This window comes from Colias eurytheme, chromosome 3 (assembly GCF_061535395.1).
Source record: "Colias eurytheme isolate Ceu_HAF_F1 chromosome 3, ilColEury1 Martin Lab GWU primary, whole genome shotgun sequence".
NCBI classification, from domain to species: domain Eukaryota; kingdom Metazoa; phylum Arthropoda; class Insecta; order Lepidoptera; family Pieridae; genus Colias; species Colias eurytheme.
Window position 1 is genome coordinate 9,993,173 of NC_142982.1, and position 18,190 is coordinate 10,011,362.

Sequence of the window (18,190 nt, forward strand, 5' to 3'; positions counted from 1 at the left end):
TTCTATCTGTAAGCACTCCAAAATATTGACAAACATGCTACATTCAATATGTACATAGGATTGGATAAATACAAATAACAATAATTTTATTCGTAAGTTCATAAAGAAATTATTTTGGAAGTAGATGTTATGTCACATTGAAGTTGTGGTTTTTATATATAAAAAAATATTTTGATTAAGTTAAATAGAGGTAATAACTTGCTTTCTAACTGCATGTAAACATCGAATTTAAATTGAAAATATAAAAACAAAAATCATTTTGATTTATTCGTCAATTCTTTAGTTAATTTACATGTCATTCATATCTATTGATAGTAATCACCATTTCATTAATATTGTCAAAGAGTGACTTCGAAAAATAAACAATATTATGATTAATTTATGTCAACTAGGTTTTTCCAGATAGGAAAATTACTAAAATGTTTATTCTGAATAAACTTGTCAGTGATTTTCGTGGAAGCAGGCTATAGTAATTCAATATAAAATAACTGTAGTAATTGTGTATTCTCACTTGTATTTACATTAAAACAAAAAATAAACTAATTATTACTTCTTATTTTATAGAATTTTCTAGTATTTTGTTCAATATGCGGGTACATGATAAGTCGATGGTAGAGAGTGAGATGCACGCATGTCTTCGCCACACCATGAGGCTGTCGCGATGGGCTGGAGTGTTTTGTGTGTCTGGCTTGGACAAATCTACATTCCGTGAATTACGGTATTTTTTGTAAATTCCTATTATTTTAAAGATCATCCTATCCAGCATTTAAATGTTTATGTCTATTAACGCCTGATTTGGTGAAAGTTTTTTTTATGAAATATTAGTATAGACTCTATACTAATATTATTTCATAAAAAAACACTATAGGTACTATAGAGTGTTATAAATTATAATATAACCTTCAGAAACTGATATTAGAAGATAATAATGAAATGAAAGAATTTGAAGCCACGGGTAAAGAATCGATTTTATTTTAGATTTCAATGCCGTTTTATATAAAAACTATTGGTACGATTTTATGATAAAAACTAAAATTAGTTAACTCAAGTTTTTAACGGATAAAATAACATTTCCAAGATAAAGCTTGGTAAAATTCTTTTAAAGTTCTGAACTGTTCTTATCTTAACGTGAAATTAAGATTGAAATTAATCTTTATTTACAGATGCAATGTGAAGTCGGTTTATTTCATATTGAATATAATTTCGCTCATAGTTCAGTTTATTCTAATGGTGACTTGTATGGATCGTATGACATATAAGTTCAATGTTAATTTTATTAGTAAGTATTTTAAAGGTTAATAATGATAATTATAATTAGGTATTATGTATAAACTAACATTTTTTTTACAATTTTTTAATATTGTTAAAACGATAAAATGATATGAACACTACTTGAAAATGTTTCTAAAAGCTCGAATAAATTTGAAAAATTTCATTTTGAAGGTAATTTTGAAAAAAAATATGGTAAACTTTAAAAATGTGTTATGACGATTCAAAAGTGCTTATAGAAGAAGTCTAATTTAATATTAAATAAATGTTCGAGTTTGAGTTTGAAATAGTTTTGGAGTTAAAAAAGAGTTCAAATTAACTGAAAAATAAGATCTTGCGTCAGCTTTATGCAAGCCGCGGGTTTCACCAAGTATATGAATGCAGTTTCATAGAATTTAAAATTTTGTTTACAATGGCTCAAGACCGTTTTGTGTAGTGCGGACATTTGCAATGTCAACTGCACAGTGCACACCGTATTGACTTTTGAGGTAGTCTTGAGTTTTCAAGCAAATTTCTGGGTTTCCACCTATTGTACTCTTATAGCATTTAAATGATAGTTTTTACAATAGTTACTTCGGTTATAAGAAGTAATTCGTGGCAAGCTAGAAATTTGGGCATATGAATGTGACACAGTCATGCTCATAAAATTGATACTTGACCAGACTTCATTTTAAAGTTGGTTTAACTGTAGCCACACAAACACATCTACAAGAATCAAAGTTAAAAATTTAATTAAATATTTTTGAATACACAAATCTATTTAAGTGTCCTTCTTTCCTTCATTTACCTTAGTAAGCGTAGGTACCACTAAAATGTACAATGTCTTTTCACCTTCATATATTTATTTTCTCTGCATATCTTTCTAGCAATGTTCATGTTCTATCTAACGACGACTCTTACTACGTCATTTCTATTAAAACTCGCGTGGGATTGGCCGAAATTAATAAAGAAAACGACGATGATAGAACAATGCTTTGCACCAATCCGTACTACGAGGAATAATCCTCGCAAATTTTTGGCTGTCTCGTGTTTTGTTACTGTTATGGCTATAGGTAAGATTTTATATTTACAGTTATAAATAAAGAATACGCGTTTGATTTTTTTAAGAAAGGAAGCGTATGGTATTTTAAATATAAGCAGTTAGAGATTTATCTTTTGGTGTGTCTTTGTTATAAATGAGAAACCATTCAAATGCAAGTTCAAAATATTGAACAAGTAAAGTAACAACTTATTCAGTGCATTGTATTCATTGTGTGATATAATCAACAAATCAACAAAATACCACACTATGAAGTATAAAATTAATGATTTTCATGTAAAATACAAATACTTCAATAGTCACCGTTTGCAATAGAGACATATTTTTGCAAGTGCATTCGACAAAGCGGTTTCAATAAAATCCTCTAGCCATAGTTTTCAGGGAACTTTTATTTCATTTTTCTGATCCTTCCCTTATCTCCTTTCTGCAGCCTTCAGGCAATAGTCCCTCATTCACCCTACATAATACCTTGATTTTGAAACAAAGAATTCGTCGTAAAAATGTCAGGTTGACTTTTTAATATCGCTAAAATATAGGATTTGCTTATTTAAGAAGTTTTGTAAGGATTGTATACTTTGAATTTCTTGCATAGTAATATGTACCTAATAAATATTGATAAATAATTAGTATTCGCTTCTAATTCGATAGTTTCTAATCGAGTTATGTGTAGGCTCTACCTTGCGGAAAATATAATTTTTCTCACTAGCTTATTTAAATAATTACCAAATTATTTAAATGAGTTATTTAATACTTACTGGTTATCTTTTTTAAGGTTACTTTTTTGTTTTCAGTTGAACATGCTCTTTGCGTGAATTTTAGAATTCAGCACATAATGCTTTGTCTAGGGGAGACCAGAGTTGATGCTAAACTGTTACAAAAGTATATATCTGAAACATTATCACTTATATTCCAATACACTGCACCAGATTTGTGGAAGACTATTTTGTATGAGGTGAATCGTTTGAACTAGTTTTATATATATTTTTAGTAAATATATGAGAATAAACTTTAAGAGAAACTCTGAACTCTCACTAAAGTTAGTCAGCTAATTTAATTTTTTTGACATTAATAACTATATGTTTATGGAATATATTCAGCCATAGAGTAGTGTGTACTAGTAAGTAATGAGTAAATATTATTATTATTTGTATTTACTACACCGTACGAAATATGATCTAAAGTCGAACTACCTATAATTAAAAGGAAGACTAAAAAGTCATATCGAAGTTAAAGTACACCTACAAACAAACTTAAGGAATATCAACAAAATAATTGTAAAAATTCAAAATATTCATATTTTCAGATATTCGATTTCCAAGCGAGTTTTGTGTGGAATTTCACGGACGTTATAACAATGTGTGCGAGCATGTACCTCTCGTCTCACTTCAGAGATCTCAATGGCTATATTGAGAAGGAAACCAAGCGGGTAACATTTTTATGGCATAAAACTTTTTATAAAAATATCACTGAGTTTCTTGCTGATTAAATGTAAACAATTATACATAATACTTATAAAAATCAAGTGAATACGTCGCTCTGTTTTGCCGTGAAAGACATATAAACACACAAACATACTTTCGTATTCAAAATGTTAATAAGGATGTCATTCTTATTTTATGTAATTACGTCACTGTTCGTAGACGAACAAGCATACCTACTTGAGAATTAATTAAGAAATAAATCATACATACATTTAACATACACATGTATATCAAAATTCAAATACATTATTTGCTCATTCTTATTGAACCTGAAATAGACATTAGATATTTCTAACAAGCGTGTGTTATGTATACACATAATACGTATTTGCTTATCATTATTAGAATAAGAAGCATGTTCTTATTATGTTCTCATAATAATGAGGAAAAAGGCTCGAGAAAATTCTCTTGGTATTGGCTGGATATTATTTACTTACTACAGTTACTCAGAAATTTGAAATATATCAAGACTAGAAACTTCTTATTTTATGTTGATGATAACATCACAGTATGTTTAAAAAAATTAAATTCCAAACACACTACTCTACAACTATAACATTCATTAATGTACTTTTGTGTGTGTTTTCATTGTAATAACTGTTAAGGATTACGGGGATTATTAAAGATGCAAACTTTGATCATTGAAGCGTGCCTTTATTAATCACACAACGACATGGGGGAACCTCTTACATCTTACAGATTACAGACTATATAAACTTCCTTCATAACTGACAGTTGACACAGTGTCACAGCCAACGCAGTGTTGCTACATACAATATTATACAATACAATAAATCATTGTTAATTAACAATAACAGCTCATGTATTATACATAATATGGTAAACGTTGGTCAGATCTTCAATATTTACTACTAGAACTTAAATCAAAACAATATTTGTATAGGAGCTGCCGGATATCACGTAACCTTTGGTTATAGATTAAGGTGTTTGTCAATATGGTATCACTACATAGTATAAAACAAAGTCGCTTTTTCTATCCCTATGTCCCTATGTATGCTTAAATCTTTAAAACTACGCAACGGATTTGGATGCGGTTTTTTGTAATAGATAGAGTGATTCAAGAGGAAGGTTTTAATATATAATTTATTACCTAGCTTTAAAACAAAGCGGGCGAAGCCACGGGCGGAAAGCTAATAACTAAATAAATAAGAAAGTAATATACCCTTAATATTATAGAATAACATCATAATATTGTGTTCAAAATGTGGTTTAAAACTAGATTATTAACTTAAATAGTTACTGCTATTTAGTGAAGCTTATTTAATCTACTTAATATTAAGGAAAATCCTTAATAGTAATATCATACGATCATTAATTATTATGGTACCTACTAAGGCTTGACGCGTAATAAGGAGTCTTTGTTTCTATAAACAGAGAATAAACAGAGAAACAATAATTACAAATAAACTAAAAATAAATAAAATTAAAAAATCGAAGGGTATCTTATACTAATATCGATATTTGCCTTGCTTGTTATTTAATATTTTTAATTCTTTTTTTCAGGGATCCCCAAATTGGGCACAGATACGTATACATTACTCGTATTTAGTGAAGTTGGTGAATGTGGTTGACTCAAAGCTGTGTTACCTGATTCTTCTGTCTTATTTCTCCAACGTTTACTACATTTGTAACCAGATGTTTTTTGCTACTAAGTATGTTTTTGAGGATTTATTTATCTTTATCATTATCTAGCTTCATCAATTATTATTAACTAGCTTACAGCCCGCGGCTTCGCCCGCTTTCTCTAAAGCCTGATAAATTATATACAAAAACCTTCTTCTTGAATCACTCTATCTATAAAAAAACCGCATCAAAATCCGCATCAAAACCACGTAGTTTTAAAGATTTAAGCATACAAAGTCACATAGGGACAGAGAAAGCGACTTTCTTTAACACCAATTAGTGATATTTCGAATAAAGAGATTGAAAAGGTGGACATGTTATATATTAACATTATTAACGTATCTTCGTTTATGAATAGGACTGTATGATTTATGTAAAATATGCATATTAAAATATGTAGTTTTGATAATTACATAGAGATTGGGTATTTCAAATATTATTTTTGTGGTATTTTGCTTTCAGTCGTTTCGTCACATTGGCAGATAGTGCTTGCAAGCAAGAGGCAATAATAAGGTAAATATATACATATTAACAAGTACTGTAAGTGTTAGAACGATATTACATTTCAGGTAGGTATAGAAGGTTTCATTCGTGAAGAAATTTGAAATTTTTACGTCTAAATAATATTCACATGTGTAAAGATATAGCCTCAATTATAATTTAAACAAATATTATCAATTGTGACGCAGTACCTATTTTTGAAAATCATATTTTTATATTAGGCTTAACTTCGTGGTGTCAATTCTAATAAATATTTATCTTCAAGCTCTATCTCTATCTATATAATTATTTGATGCGCTTTGACACAGTGGTACAGCCAGAGGCGTGACAGACAGACGAACAGAATTTTTAATTTTAAACAATTTTTTTTATATACGTACTAGCTGCTCCGCGCGGTTTCACCCCCGTAGCTCCACTCCTGTTGGCCGTAGCGTGATGTTATATAGCCTATAACCTTCCTCGATAAATGAGCTATCTAACACCGAAAGAATTTTTCAAATCGGACCAGTCGTTCCCGAGATTAGCGCGTTCAAACAAACAAACAAACAAACAAACAAACAAACAAACAAACAAACAAACAAACTCTTCAGCTTTATAATATTAGTATAGATTTCATTGTAAAACCATTTCCAGGACGATCAATAGCAAAGCATACAAGATATACTATTTATACTCTTTCTTCTTCCTATTGCATCGATTCTTCATGATGTCAACTTTTGCTGTGAACGTTAATATAGAAGCACTTAAACCTTTAAAAGCATTGCGTGATGTGCCTTCAGAGGAATACAATGTGGAGGTTAGTTCATACAATTTAACTTGGCTTCACTTGGCCTAGTAAGTGTGGATCAAGGTTAAAGCGCATCACACACGGTGAAGATAATGTAAAATATATATTATCTTATTTCCGATTTTCGCTCGCCATACAAATCCTATGAGCCATAACACACGACAAAGATAATATATACCTTCAATATCTTAAAATACCAAGCGATAAGCCATCTATAGGCCGGGAGATACTGACACAAAATTTCGGGTCATTTGTAACAGGATGGCGGTTCTACAGGGGTCTTAGTACGCAATGACAAAAAGAAAAATGATGGTCAGAACGCTGATACCGGATACCTTAAGATACTGTAATATTTTATACCAGCTTTCCACCCGCGGCATCGCCCGCGCAGTCAAAGAAAACCTCGCATAGTTCCCGTTCCCGTGGGATTTCCGGGATAAAACCTATCCTATGTCCTTTCTCGGGTATCAAAATATCTCTATACCAAATTTCATGCAAATTGGTTCAGTAGTTAAGGCGTGATTGAGTAACAGACAGACAGACAGAGTTACTTTCGCATTTATAATTTTAGTATGGATTAGAGAATCTTAACATAAAATATTATACATAGTATCTTCACCGTGTGTGATGCGCTTTATTGTGTTAAATAGGTTACTAACTATGGAAAGTACCATTTGAAGTTCTTAGTTCATCTTACGGGTGTATTAATTTCTGAATTAAATACATAAAACATATATCTAATACGTAGGGTTCACCGCTTGCTGAGAATATCCCTGATTACCGTTTCGACAATTTTTGACGTAAATTTACATTAACATTATAACTGACAGATAAATTAAAGAGCACAGATCCTTATTCTAATTCTAGGCAAAAAAATCTAACGTATTTATTTTGTTACTTAAACGTTATACGGTATGAAAAGTAGGTATAAGTAAACATAGTTCAATAATAAGCTATAAAATTAAAGATATGCAATCAAAGTTCAAAGCTGTCTTCTCTTTTATAATGGACAGAGTTGCTTTATTCCTGTGTACCTTTGATTGATAGCAATTTTGCTCCGGGACTGATAGTTCAAAGGCAATCAAAGGAATCGCTTAATGGGTACACAGGAAGTGTAACGCGTAGCTACCCAGCAGTACCCCAGGGCCATTGAGCTTACAGGGGCCCTCGAGCCTAGGGCCCCTTCGAGTCAAAGCAGAAAATCTTGATTGAACTGAACTTTCGTGTACTTAGTTTTATAACAGTCAAATGAGATTATTTAAAGACAAAAAAAAAATACGAGGAATTTTTTATATTTATTTTTACTAACTCGTTGCTCTATTTTTTATTTACCACTGGGCCCTTGTTACCTGGCTACGCCACTGTATAATCCGAAACAGATGATCAACGAGTAATAGTGTGTCAGTGACAGAGCTGAGCAGATTGGAGTCACAGAGCGTTATGTGGTTACAATTTGAGAGAAAGAGTAATTTATTAAGGACAATCTAGTAGGACATGGTTGGCATGGCCGCCTAGGTTTTGGTGCATTGTTGAATACAATAAAATTGATATCAATTATCATATTGTTGTTAATATTTCTATACATAACTAAAAATACACTCTGTAGTGACTGATTTTAATAGTCGAAAAACTTATTTTATCCCTTGGGTTTTTAATGAATTTTAGCACGTTATATTAAAACTATGTTGTTCTAATAATATAAAAACAATAATTTCTAAGTACGAATACAATTACATAGTTAATTATTACAATCTTAAAAATCTGTTTTTAGTAACTCTTAATATTTCATTAGCCTATAAAAACAGTTTTATATTTAAACAAAAACCAATATTCAAACGTGATAGCATAATTTCTTAGGTCCATTTTTATCTGACCCATTATTAATTTGTTCAGACTTCAGATAAAATCATTTAAATTATAATCCCAAACAGGTGCAAAGATTCATCCACCAACTTCGACATTCAATTACGGCATTGAGCGGCGTCTTTTTCTACATCACAAAGGGAATGATATTAAATGTAAGTATAGGTCTTAAGAACTTCTTTTGAGTTTGAAATTTGAAGGAAACACTTTTGCTGAAGTATTTTTGAAGTTCTAAAACATATAAAACGGTTGAATGTTGATTACGTTAGAAGTAGAAAAAGTTTTCCTGTTGAATTTGGATTAAAGTTAACTTGAGCTCGCGAGTTGGTGCATCAAAGATTTATGATATATTTTCTAACAGAGAAAAAAGTTCAAGGTAATAATTGAACTATTTTAGTGAGTTTTGATAGCAATGACGAATAATGGCAAGGATAATTATATAAACATACAGACTTATGGCAGTATAGTTATGTGTCTTTTATATGTATAAAATACATTTATTATGTGAATGTTTTAAGATTTAACGCTATACAAAAATGGTTACTGCAACAATATTATTGAAATAACTTATATCAGTCTTCGGTATTTATCCGGGACGTAAGGGTCACACAGAATGATTAAATTAATAATAAAATATCAGCATACATCTTTGGTATTTGGGTTTTTATAAAAGTCTGTCCTCTTCCTTATTACAGTAGGTAGGTATTGAGTCCTGCGTTCGATTTCTTCTGTGGTCTTATAAAAAATTGCTTCTGGCAGGTCATAAAAGGCTGGTCTTCTTATCCGTGGAAAAATTATCAGGAAAATTGATGTTAAATGCATCTGCCTCTTACCCCACAAGGGTCCATAGACTTACTTATTTATGTCCATGTTAAGAATTTAACAAGAATATTATAAGAATACAAAATTGCATGTATTTATTTTACAGGTAATCGGCACGATAATTACCTACGAGTTGGTTTTGCTGCAGTTCAGCCGTCAAAAAACAGTAGCATGGACGGATAGACATAATCATACTTCCTATTTTTATGCATTCTAGTATATTGTGTGTGTGTGTGTGTGTGTTATTTCGATGTGTTAATAAATGTCTTAGAAACTTCTTCGTTATTTAATTTTTTCCCGTGTATCCTGGTAGAGAATTTAAAGAATAGCTACTTTTAATAATATTGTTGATTAATATGATACATACTGATATAATATACATAATATAAAATTAGTACATATTATTAATAAAAAATGCACACCCCTAGAACACCCCTAGAAACCGACACATTTTAAAAGAACTAATATATTCATAGGTACAGAAGCCAAAGAATAACGTGTATGAGAACTGCATTCTTTCATTTCTTTTTATTTTGCTTTATACCTGAAAAACTCTGCACTTTAAAACAAATGCCGTATCAAAATTTTTTCCCAAAAACCTTCGAAACTTTCACACATAAAAGTGAACAAAGTAATGCAACAAAGCAAGAAACAAAGCAAGAAAGCAAGAAACTGAAAAAGCTATAGTTTACGTAGTTTCACAATACACAGAAAGGAACATAAAATGTTTGTGACAATGTAGTTAGTTCTAGCATCTCTGGAGATCACTTGTTTAATGTTTTAACTTGAGAAACTGCAGTAAATGGAGGTAATGACTATTTAATCTATGAACGAATTTGTCTTCATGACATCTATCTTGGATTTCATTGAGTTAGAGCAGTAATTATAGTTTTACATTGAGAGTAAGACCAACAGTTCTATGTGTAAGCTAGCTGCGTCACACGGTTTCGACCACCTAAATGGGTTTTTTCTTTTAATCCTAAAGTTCCTAATAATTATGAAATATCACACCGCGCGGCTTTTGGTTGCCGGCGGTATTTTTTGTTGTAGTTTTTTCTAATCATAAAATATATGGTTGTATGTTTTGTTGATTATTTTAAATAGAAAATGTATAATAATGAAGATCTATAAATAAAATATAAACAGACTTTATAATTTATTTGTGTAGGTACTTTGCTTGATTTAAAAGTGGTATAATACCCTTGCAGACCACGCGACCTCATACGTCACTATTAGATACGCGACTATTGTAGGGTTAAAATATTTTTCAGGATTGCATGTTTTACGTATAAAAATATTGTATTTAAAATATGGATTTTATTCATATAAATAAAAACTTAAATGAACATGTGTACATTAAAATAACACATCAACATTTACAAAGTCAACTTTCCCGAATAAATTATTCATTTGAACATGTTAAAGCAATTTAGTCGAAGTTTAACCAATAATTTGTAAACAATTCGAAAATAATTTTATGTTTTCTACTAACATTAACGTAGCTTTTGATAAAAGTTCCACTGAAATATTCATAAATGTGATTAATATTTTCTGAGTACATTACTGATTATCGAGGCCACATAAAATTAATGTCACTTTACGAGGCGGACATTATTTAGAGCTTTATCAAAATAAAATAATCAAAGTCAATTCAATTAAAATAGACAATTTGTTAAAAAAATATATAGTCAAATAGTTACATTTACCTACCGATTTCCATTTCAATATATTTACCTGCAACTCGTTAATTGTGGTGTCCATTCATTAAAATTTAATAATTTACTAATTGTATTAATTTTGTTTATAGTGTTTAAAGTTTCTTGAAAGTGTCTTTATAATGTATTGTAACTCTACTTTCTAACTCTTCATTGATGCTGATTTGTTACGATAATCAATATTAAAACCAAACTATAGCAATTTAGATTTACGTTTCAACCAACTTGAAAGAATAAAAAATTGTAACGATGTCGAACAAGCTTTTTTATGTCGACGTTAAAGACAAAACACAACGTAATCAAAACTTTCTGAATATTTGTTTAATGAGTGATTTACTAAGATATACTTTAACCATTTTATTTTTCTAGAAAAGCCGTCCCATTCCGAGCTCTATAAAGAATTAGAGAAGATAAATTTGAAACAGATTGAGGTAGCTTCGAAAAATGGGTAAGTGTGAACAGTATTTCTTTTTACTTTTGTAAATAAGTAATTAAATATACTACCTATTGAAAATCATTTCTTTTTAAGGAATCCTTCAACACGAGAAGCCAGAATGAAGAATAAGTTTCTGAATTTAATAAACACAAGAGGTAAAAACAAAATATATGTTCATTCTAATGAATAACGAACTCTAAAATTAATATAAAATACTGCCTTTATGAATCTCTCAAATCGTATGTTTGTTGCAGTTTTAAATAAAGCAAAGCTGAATTTAAAAGACAACTTCAAAACTCAACTTTTAGCGTTTCAAGGATCCACAAGGTTGCTAATTATAGCTGGCCAATGTTTCGGACTAAATCCTGTTTTGGGTGTACTAGAGAACGACATTTCGAAAATAAGGTAAAAATGTCTATAATGGTTTGTTAGGTCGTGATTTGGGCTAAGCTACAAAAATCCTAAACCTTTATAAATTGATTTGAATAATTGGGTTAACTTGAATTTTAAAAAGACGCTCTCTGTGTAAAAGAAAAGGTCTGAATCTGTTCTTTTAAATTTGCATTGCCTATATTATAATACTACTGGGATAATTTCCAAAGCGGAATTTGAATATGACTTTACTAGCTGTGCTCCGCGGTTTTACCCGCAGTGTTCAGCTCCTGTTGGTCTTAGCGTGATGATATATAGCTTATAGCCTTCCTCGATAAATGGGCTATCTAACACCGAAACAATTTTTCAGACCAGTAGTTCCTGAGATTAGCGCGTTCAAACAAACAAACTCTTCAGATTTATAATATTAGTATAGATGTACTTCTTGTATTAGAATGATGCTGGGATCATTAATCAAAGTAGTAATATCATAGTAGAAAATATGGGGATATGGTATTAAATATTCTGTCTGCCTAGAAAAAGTGTGAAAATAATAGCAATGATTGCGCTAAGTCGATCCTATTTCTGGTTGGATCAATAGATGATGGATGGTTGGTTGGATGCCTTGTTTTTGTGAAGTAGTCATCAAATCTACCTATTATTATAGTACTTACTTGTTCAGAATAAAAAATATCTTTTTTTTCAGATTTAATTTTTTTTCATTGAGACATTTTTACAGCTTGTTAATATGTTTAATTCAATTCATGGGGTCAGTATTGAGCTTTGTCAACTTAATAAAGAAGTCTGTGACTGTTTCAAGTATAGGTAAATATTCAAATAATGTATTATTGAATATTTTTTTTTGGCTAAAAAGCGTCCTATACTAAAAATTTTTCTCGATGAATGTTTATTAAGTAATTGATTGATTCATTGATTGATTGTTGATTGATTCATTGATTGATTCATTTATTGATTTTTTGTTTTTCTTTCAGCAAGTTTCAACTTCTATTGTACTACTTTCGTTACCAGCATTCTCTTTCTAATCCTTGCAAGACGATGGCAAATGTTAAGTAAGGAAGTATTGCTGTCTCGCTTGGACGAATACATAGACCCATATATCCGTCTCAAGTGCGTCATCGCTGTTGTTGCTACATTGAGTCTGGCTTTGAGTAAGAAGCTTTAGTTTAAAATAAAAATAACAATAATAAAAAGTACCTAATTTTGGTATGGTAGTGCAGTATGTTAATAGGTTTCAGGACGTGTTACAATGTAATTTTGTAAAGTCAAACTTCTTTAGGCGCGTTGAGTAAAATTTCAAGATCACGTCACGGCAATACCGTCACGTCATGGAGTAAGACGGTGATTTTGGTATCTTTGAGACTTGCCAAAGAAGTTTCACTTCTGACAGTGTACTAATATTATAAAAACTTATATGCTTTTCATATATAACCAGCACTAGCGTTATCATGTTATTTGTAACTGTAGAGAATATAACAATTTATAGATACTACATTTATTTTTGCAGTGGAACACATTTTCTCAATTATCTCCAAATTTACAGTTTTAATGAACTGCGACAACAATATTGACCAATTATTAAAAGATTATGTAGATAATCACTTACCTCGGATGTTTGAACAAGGGTCAGAATACAACATGGTGGTCGGAATATTTATTATGGTAATTATATTACATATTTAAATTTTTGAAAACTGATACTTGACACAATATGAGATATTACCGTCTATCTTACTAATTTTCTGCTTCTTACGATTTCAAGTGTTCATTTTTAAAAAGTTTGCTTTCATTACATCTGTGTAATGTGTATGTTTGTTCGTCTTTCACGCATAGACCACTGATTTTGATGATACTTGGCAATGATGTAGCTTATGTACCAGAATAGCACATAAGCTATGGAAATACTTGCTTTAAACCGCGCGGGACAGCTTATAATTTTACGTCGTTCTTTATCGTATTAGGTAAACATTTTAACTAAAAATATTTAAATCTTAACAATGTTTCTAAAATATTAATAATATTATGTTCTAGTTCACCAACCTAGTGAGTGCTATGAATTGGAACTACTCCCATGTATACATCATTTGTTTAAGTCTCTATTTGACGTCTATTATCGAACAGGTGAACAAGAAATTAATTGCTGTTGAAGGACAGGTATGTTGATTTTTTTACATGAGAAAATAACTCTTTATCCATAATAAGGAAATTCCATTGACCTATATGAAATTTCCTACATTAATATTTAATTTTTAGAAGGAGTGTTTGCAAATTTATATATGCAGAATGCTTTTTAATTATAACCTCACGATAATGCAGCTTGACATGACGTTACGTGGTGTCATGCATTATGATCGTATATGTATTTGATCCTTAGATTTGATCGTATAGATCGATGACGCAGCTGTACTGCCATAAATTAAAATATTGAATTGAATTGATTGAAATGAATGACATGCAAACAACGTGCTGGTAGTTGATTGATGAAGCTCTTCTTTCTATTCTGCAATTTTGACTGAACTGTGCATGCACGCATGATAGTTTATCTCGGTTGCTATCATGCAAAAGCGATTGTTTCTTGAACTATATTATTATGCAGGCTAGACGTGATTGTTTTAAAATGTATCATTTGATATTTTTAACGCTCATGCAGCATGACATTTCATGCAAACCCACGTCATGCTTGCATTGTCGTCGCCTAGGGACTACTTAAAATATCAAGTCAGTTAAGAAAAAGTACACTCTTTATTTTTATTATAATTCGTTAAAGAATATCTTTCAGTATCTCCCATCATCATTTTGGAAGGCCCTCAGAGAAGATTACAGCAGAGCAACGCGCCTGGTTAAAATATTCGATGATTATATAAACAGCATCACTCTTGTGGCCTTTGCTAGTAATCTATTTTTCGTCTGTTTGCGCATTTATTATGTCTTGGCGTAAGTATATTAAAATTATGTTATTTATGATTTTTTTTACTGTTATGTTTTGAATGTGGATAATTGGATAGAAATTGGTACATATCTATAACTTACGAGCTAAAACACTTTTAGTTAAGTTGAGATTTGAGATACCAATAATCTAATTCGAATTATAGCGAATAGTTTAACTGCAGAAGTAATTTTGAAGAAAAGATGAATGAAATACTACAAATTAAACGTGCACGTTATTTTTTTTTTTTCAGAAATGGTGTAAACATACACAAAAATACGAGTAAGACATGTAGTGAGCCTTCTTTTGGGTATGCACATTAATTATTTATTACTGGTGTTTTATTTTTATATATGTATAAGGTGCTGTTTGCCCCGGCTTCACCCGGGTTGTTTGACAAATCTGGCAAATTGTCATTGATTTCTAAAAAAAAAGACGTGTGGCACTCGGGGACTGCCGCGGTAAAGCTATTGCATGCTATGCCTTCAAGCCACACCTCCGTGCCCGAGGTCTTTTCGTCACGGAATTTCTGGATTCGGTCCCCGCGCTCAAGGCCCGCGATAGAAGCTATGCAATAGCTTAAAAAATATTTGGCTGCAATGATTATATATTTATTTATATTTATTATATAATATTATAATATAGTTTCAGACCGTTCAATGGCTATGAGCACATAGTGTATTTTACATTTTCACTGACGTTCGTGCTCGCTCGCTCGCTCGCCGTGTCGCTGATCGCTTCGAAGGTTCACGCCGCTTCTTTAGTGGCCGCACCGACTTTGTATAGCGTACCTTCACCTGTATATTGTATTGAGGTAAGTGTATTATCATACATAATATTAAAATACTGGCAGTACCTACGAAACGTATGCGAAAAAAATTAATTATTAGGCGGGTTTCTGCTAGAGTTGTCAGACTGTCACTTCCTTGGGAGGAGCTACGTCATTACCTACAGATGAAGCTGCTTTGCGCGCAAGAGGCTTCGCGAGGTTGCTCGCTCTGTGGAAACCAGCATTGCAGCGCTTCTATTGGTCATAAATGGGCTGTCTAACACTGAAATAATTTTGAAATCGGACCCGTAGATATACGGGCGTTCAACCAACCAAACTTCAGCTTTACAATATTTGTATAGATTCGATTAATCGAAATGCATATTACAGTTAGATTCTATATTTTCAAGTGGAAATTTATATAAAGAGAGATTAAATGCTGCAGCTGAAATTTTGCTTTATTGTAGAGAACTAAAATAAATTTATACTTACACCAAAACACTTAAGAAAGTACAGTGGGCGGGTATTATAGGGAAAAGCTATAATATTTTCTAGGGAACCCAGTTTATACGAATTTATATAAAAAGGAGGTTTATTTGCTTGTCAATATTAGAATATAGCGTGGGAAGATACTAGCTTCATATAAAGTGCATATTTTATTCCGTTTATATACTAACGAAATAAATAGCATGGAAATATAATAATTATTATTCTCTGAATATAATAGTTAAATTTTAATAAAAAAATTGAAGATATTTTAACAAATTATTATTTGTTAAGACACAATAAATAAATTATAACATAATCATTATTTTTATACATACAAAAATATGGTACTTATTTTAAGTAGATATCTGTCAGTTCTTTTGCCATAAATTGTTATACCGCCCCGATTCCGCATGGGTTGAGCCGAAATAAAAAAGAAAAACTTACCATGAAAAAATGTAGTATTACATTATTGTATAAATAATGTTTATTGTATAATAAAGGCTGAATTGAGTATCTGTAATTTGGTAGTTGAGAATATCGCAAACTTTAAGTAGGTACACCTACTTAAATGTTTTCAAAAGAACGAGGTTCCCAATTCCACTAAGTACCTATATAGTATATACCTACATATATATTTTTTGTTTGTAACCTTAGAAATATCTGGGTGAACCGATTTTTATACAATTTTTTTCATTTGAAAGCTTGTTCCTTGTATGATTTACCTAAATATTGTCCAGTGCTTCAGCACAAAATTAAACCATCCATTTGAAAGCGGTTTAGTTTTAGGCAAAAAATATTATTATTTTATGTCTTATTTATTTAAAAATTAATATATTCCTTCTTAAATATAAATAATAATTAAAATAAAATGACAGGTGCAGAGGTTCATCGAGCAAGTCCACGGGGATACAGTAGCACTCACTGGAATGAATTTTTTCTACGTCACTCGACAGCTCGTGCTCTCTGTGAGTCTTAAATTATTAATTTATATTACTATTTATAAGACTATATAATATATGAATAGATTCACTCTCATAGTAAGTATCCGTGTAAAAAGTAGCTTATATGCTATGTGCTAGTCCGGACTATATTATCTATCTCAGTAACAAATTACATACATATGCGATCAGCTGGTTTGATTTCAGCTGAAATTCCCAAGTGAATGACTTCCTCACCAGGGCAAAAAGTTATGTTACTCTATCCCTATCGCTTCTTAACATCTATCACCAGATACAAAAATCATTCAATAAAATTGTCCCGTTCCGATGTGAAACACAAATAAACAAACGTACAGTCGCATTTCCAATTTATTATATTAGGTACATTTTTTTTATTTTGTTTTAATCTTACCACTATTGACAATTCTATTGATGGTTCTATAAAACTAATATTAACTTTTTATTGTACTTTACAGGTAGCGGGAACAATAATTACTTACGAGTTAGTGATGCTGCAGTTTAATGTTGATAGCCCGCTGTAGTGTACCTAGATGGGATTTCTCTTTATACTTCATAAATTATGTACATTCTAAGTAGTTACTGGTCATATTAATCTAATGCAGGGTAATCAACAGCCCCTTCCCCAATAGTGGATCAAAATACCTACAGTAAAACCCCACAACTTTGCCAGGATTTTTTTAATTTTTTGATTTAGGTACACTTAGGTATTTAGGTAGATACGTCTAGGTACACTTTTAAAATTTTTGTCTACTTTGATAAAAACTATTTTATGAATTCCACATTTTTTTTTTACGTTAAAAACTACGACGTGCCAGTTAAAAATATACAATCCAAATGTTAAATTCCAACGCAACCCACTCTGTAAATGAAGATTCTTCACCTTCGCCAACATTTCGGTTTCACTGTATTAAATCCATTGTAATAACTTAGTGCTCTCAGCATAAAATATTGCTCAAATTTTTATCCGCAACGTGAAATTCTAAAATATACTCTTCATTCGATGCAGAGGATTTACCTACGCTAAAGTATCATTCACGTTAAAAAGTATTACAAAGATATTTTGCATTGTTAAGTTCAGTAATATCGCATATTGGTTTTAA

General features: G+C 30.9%; 2 protein-coding genes across 2 annotated transcripts; both read left to right on the forward strand.

Moving 5' to 3' along the window:
- The first annotated feature begins 587 nt into the window (after positions 1-587).
- On the forward strand, positions 588-9,623 carry LOC149909926 (gustatory receptor for sugar taste 64e-like). The gene is made up of 9 exons (XM_090120147.1): positions 588-718; positions 1,164-1,279; positions 2,136-2,321; positions 3,100-3,260; positions 3,612-3,734; positions 5,314-5,462; positions 6,580-6,730; positions 8,653-8,739; positions 9,513-9,623. Exons 1-9 carry the CDS (start codon positions 588-590, stop codon positions 9,621-9,623), a joined length of 1,215 nt encoding a protein of 404 aa, XP_089976273.1.
- Positions 9,624-11,565: 1,942 nt separating this feature from the next.
- On the forward strand, positions 11,566-17,611 carry LOC149909927 (gustatory receptor for sugar taste 64f-like). Its single transcript, XM_090120148.1, has 9 exons — positions 11,566-11,569; positions 11,812-11,962; positions 12,959-13,098; positions 13,491-13,609; positions 13,979-14,101; positions 14,727-14,881; positions 15,519-15,687; positions 17,007-17,096; positions 17,546-17,611. The coding sequence occupies exons 1-9, from the start codon at positions 11,566-11,568 to the stop codon at positions 17,609-17,611; spliced, it is 1,017 nt and encodes a 338-aa protein (XP_089976274.1).
- Positions 17,612-18,190: the final 579 nt, after the last annotated feature.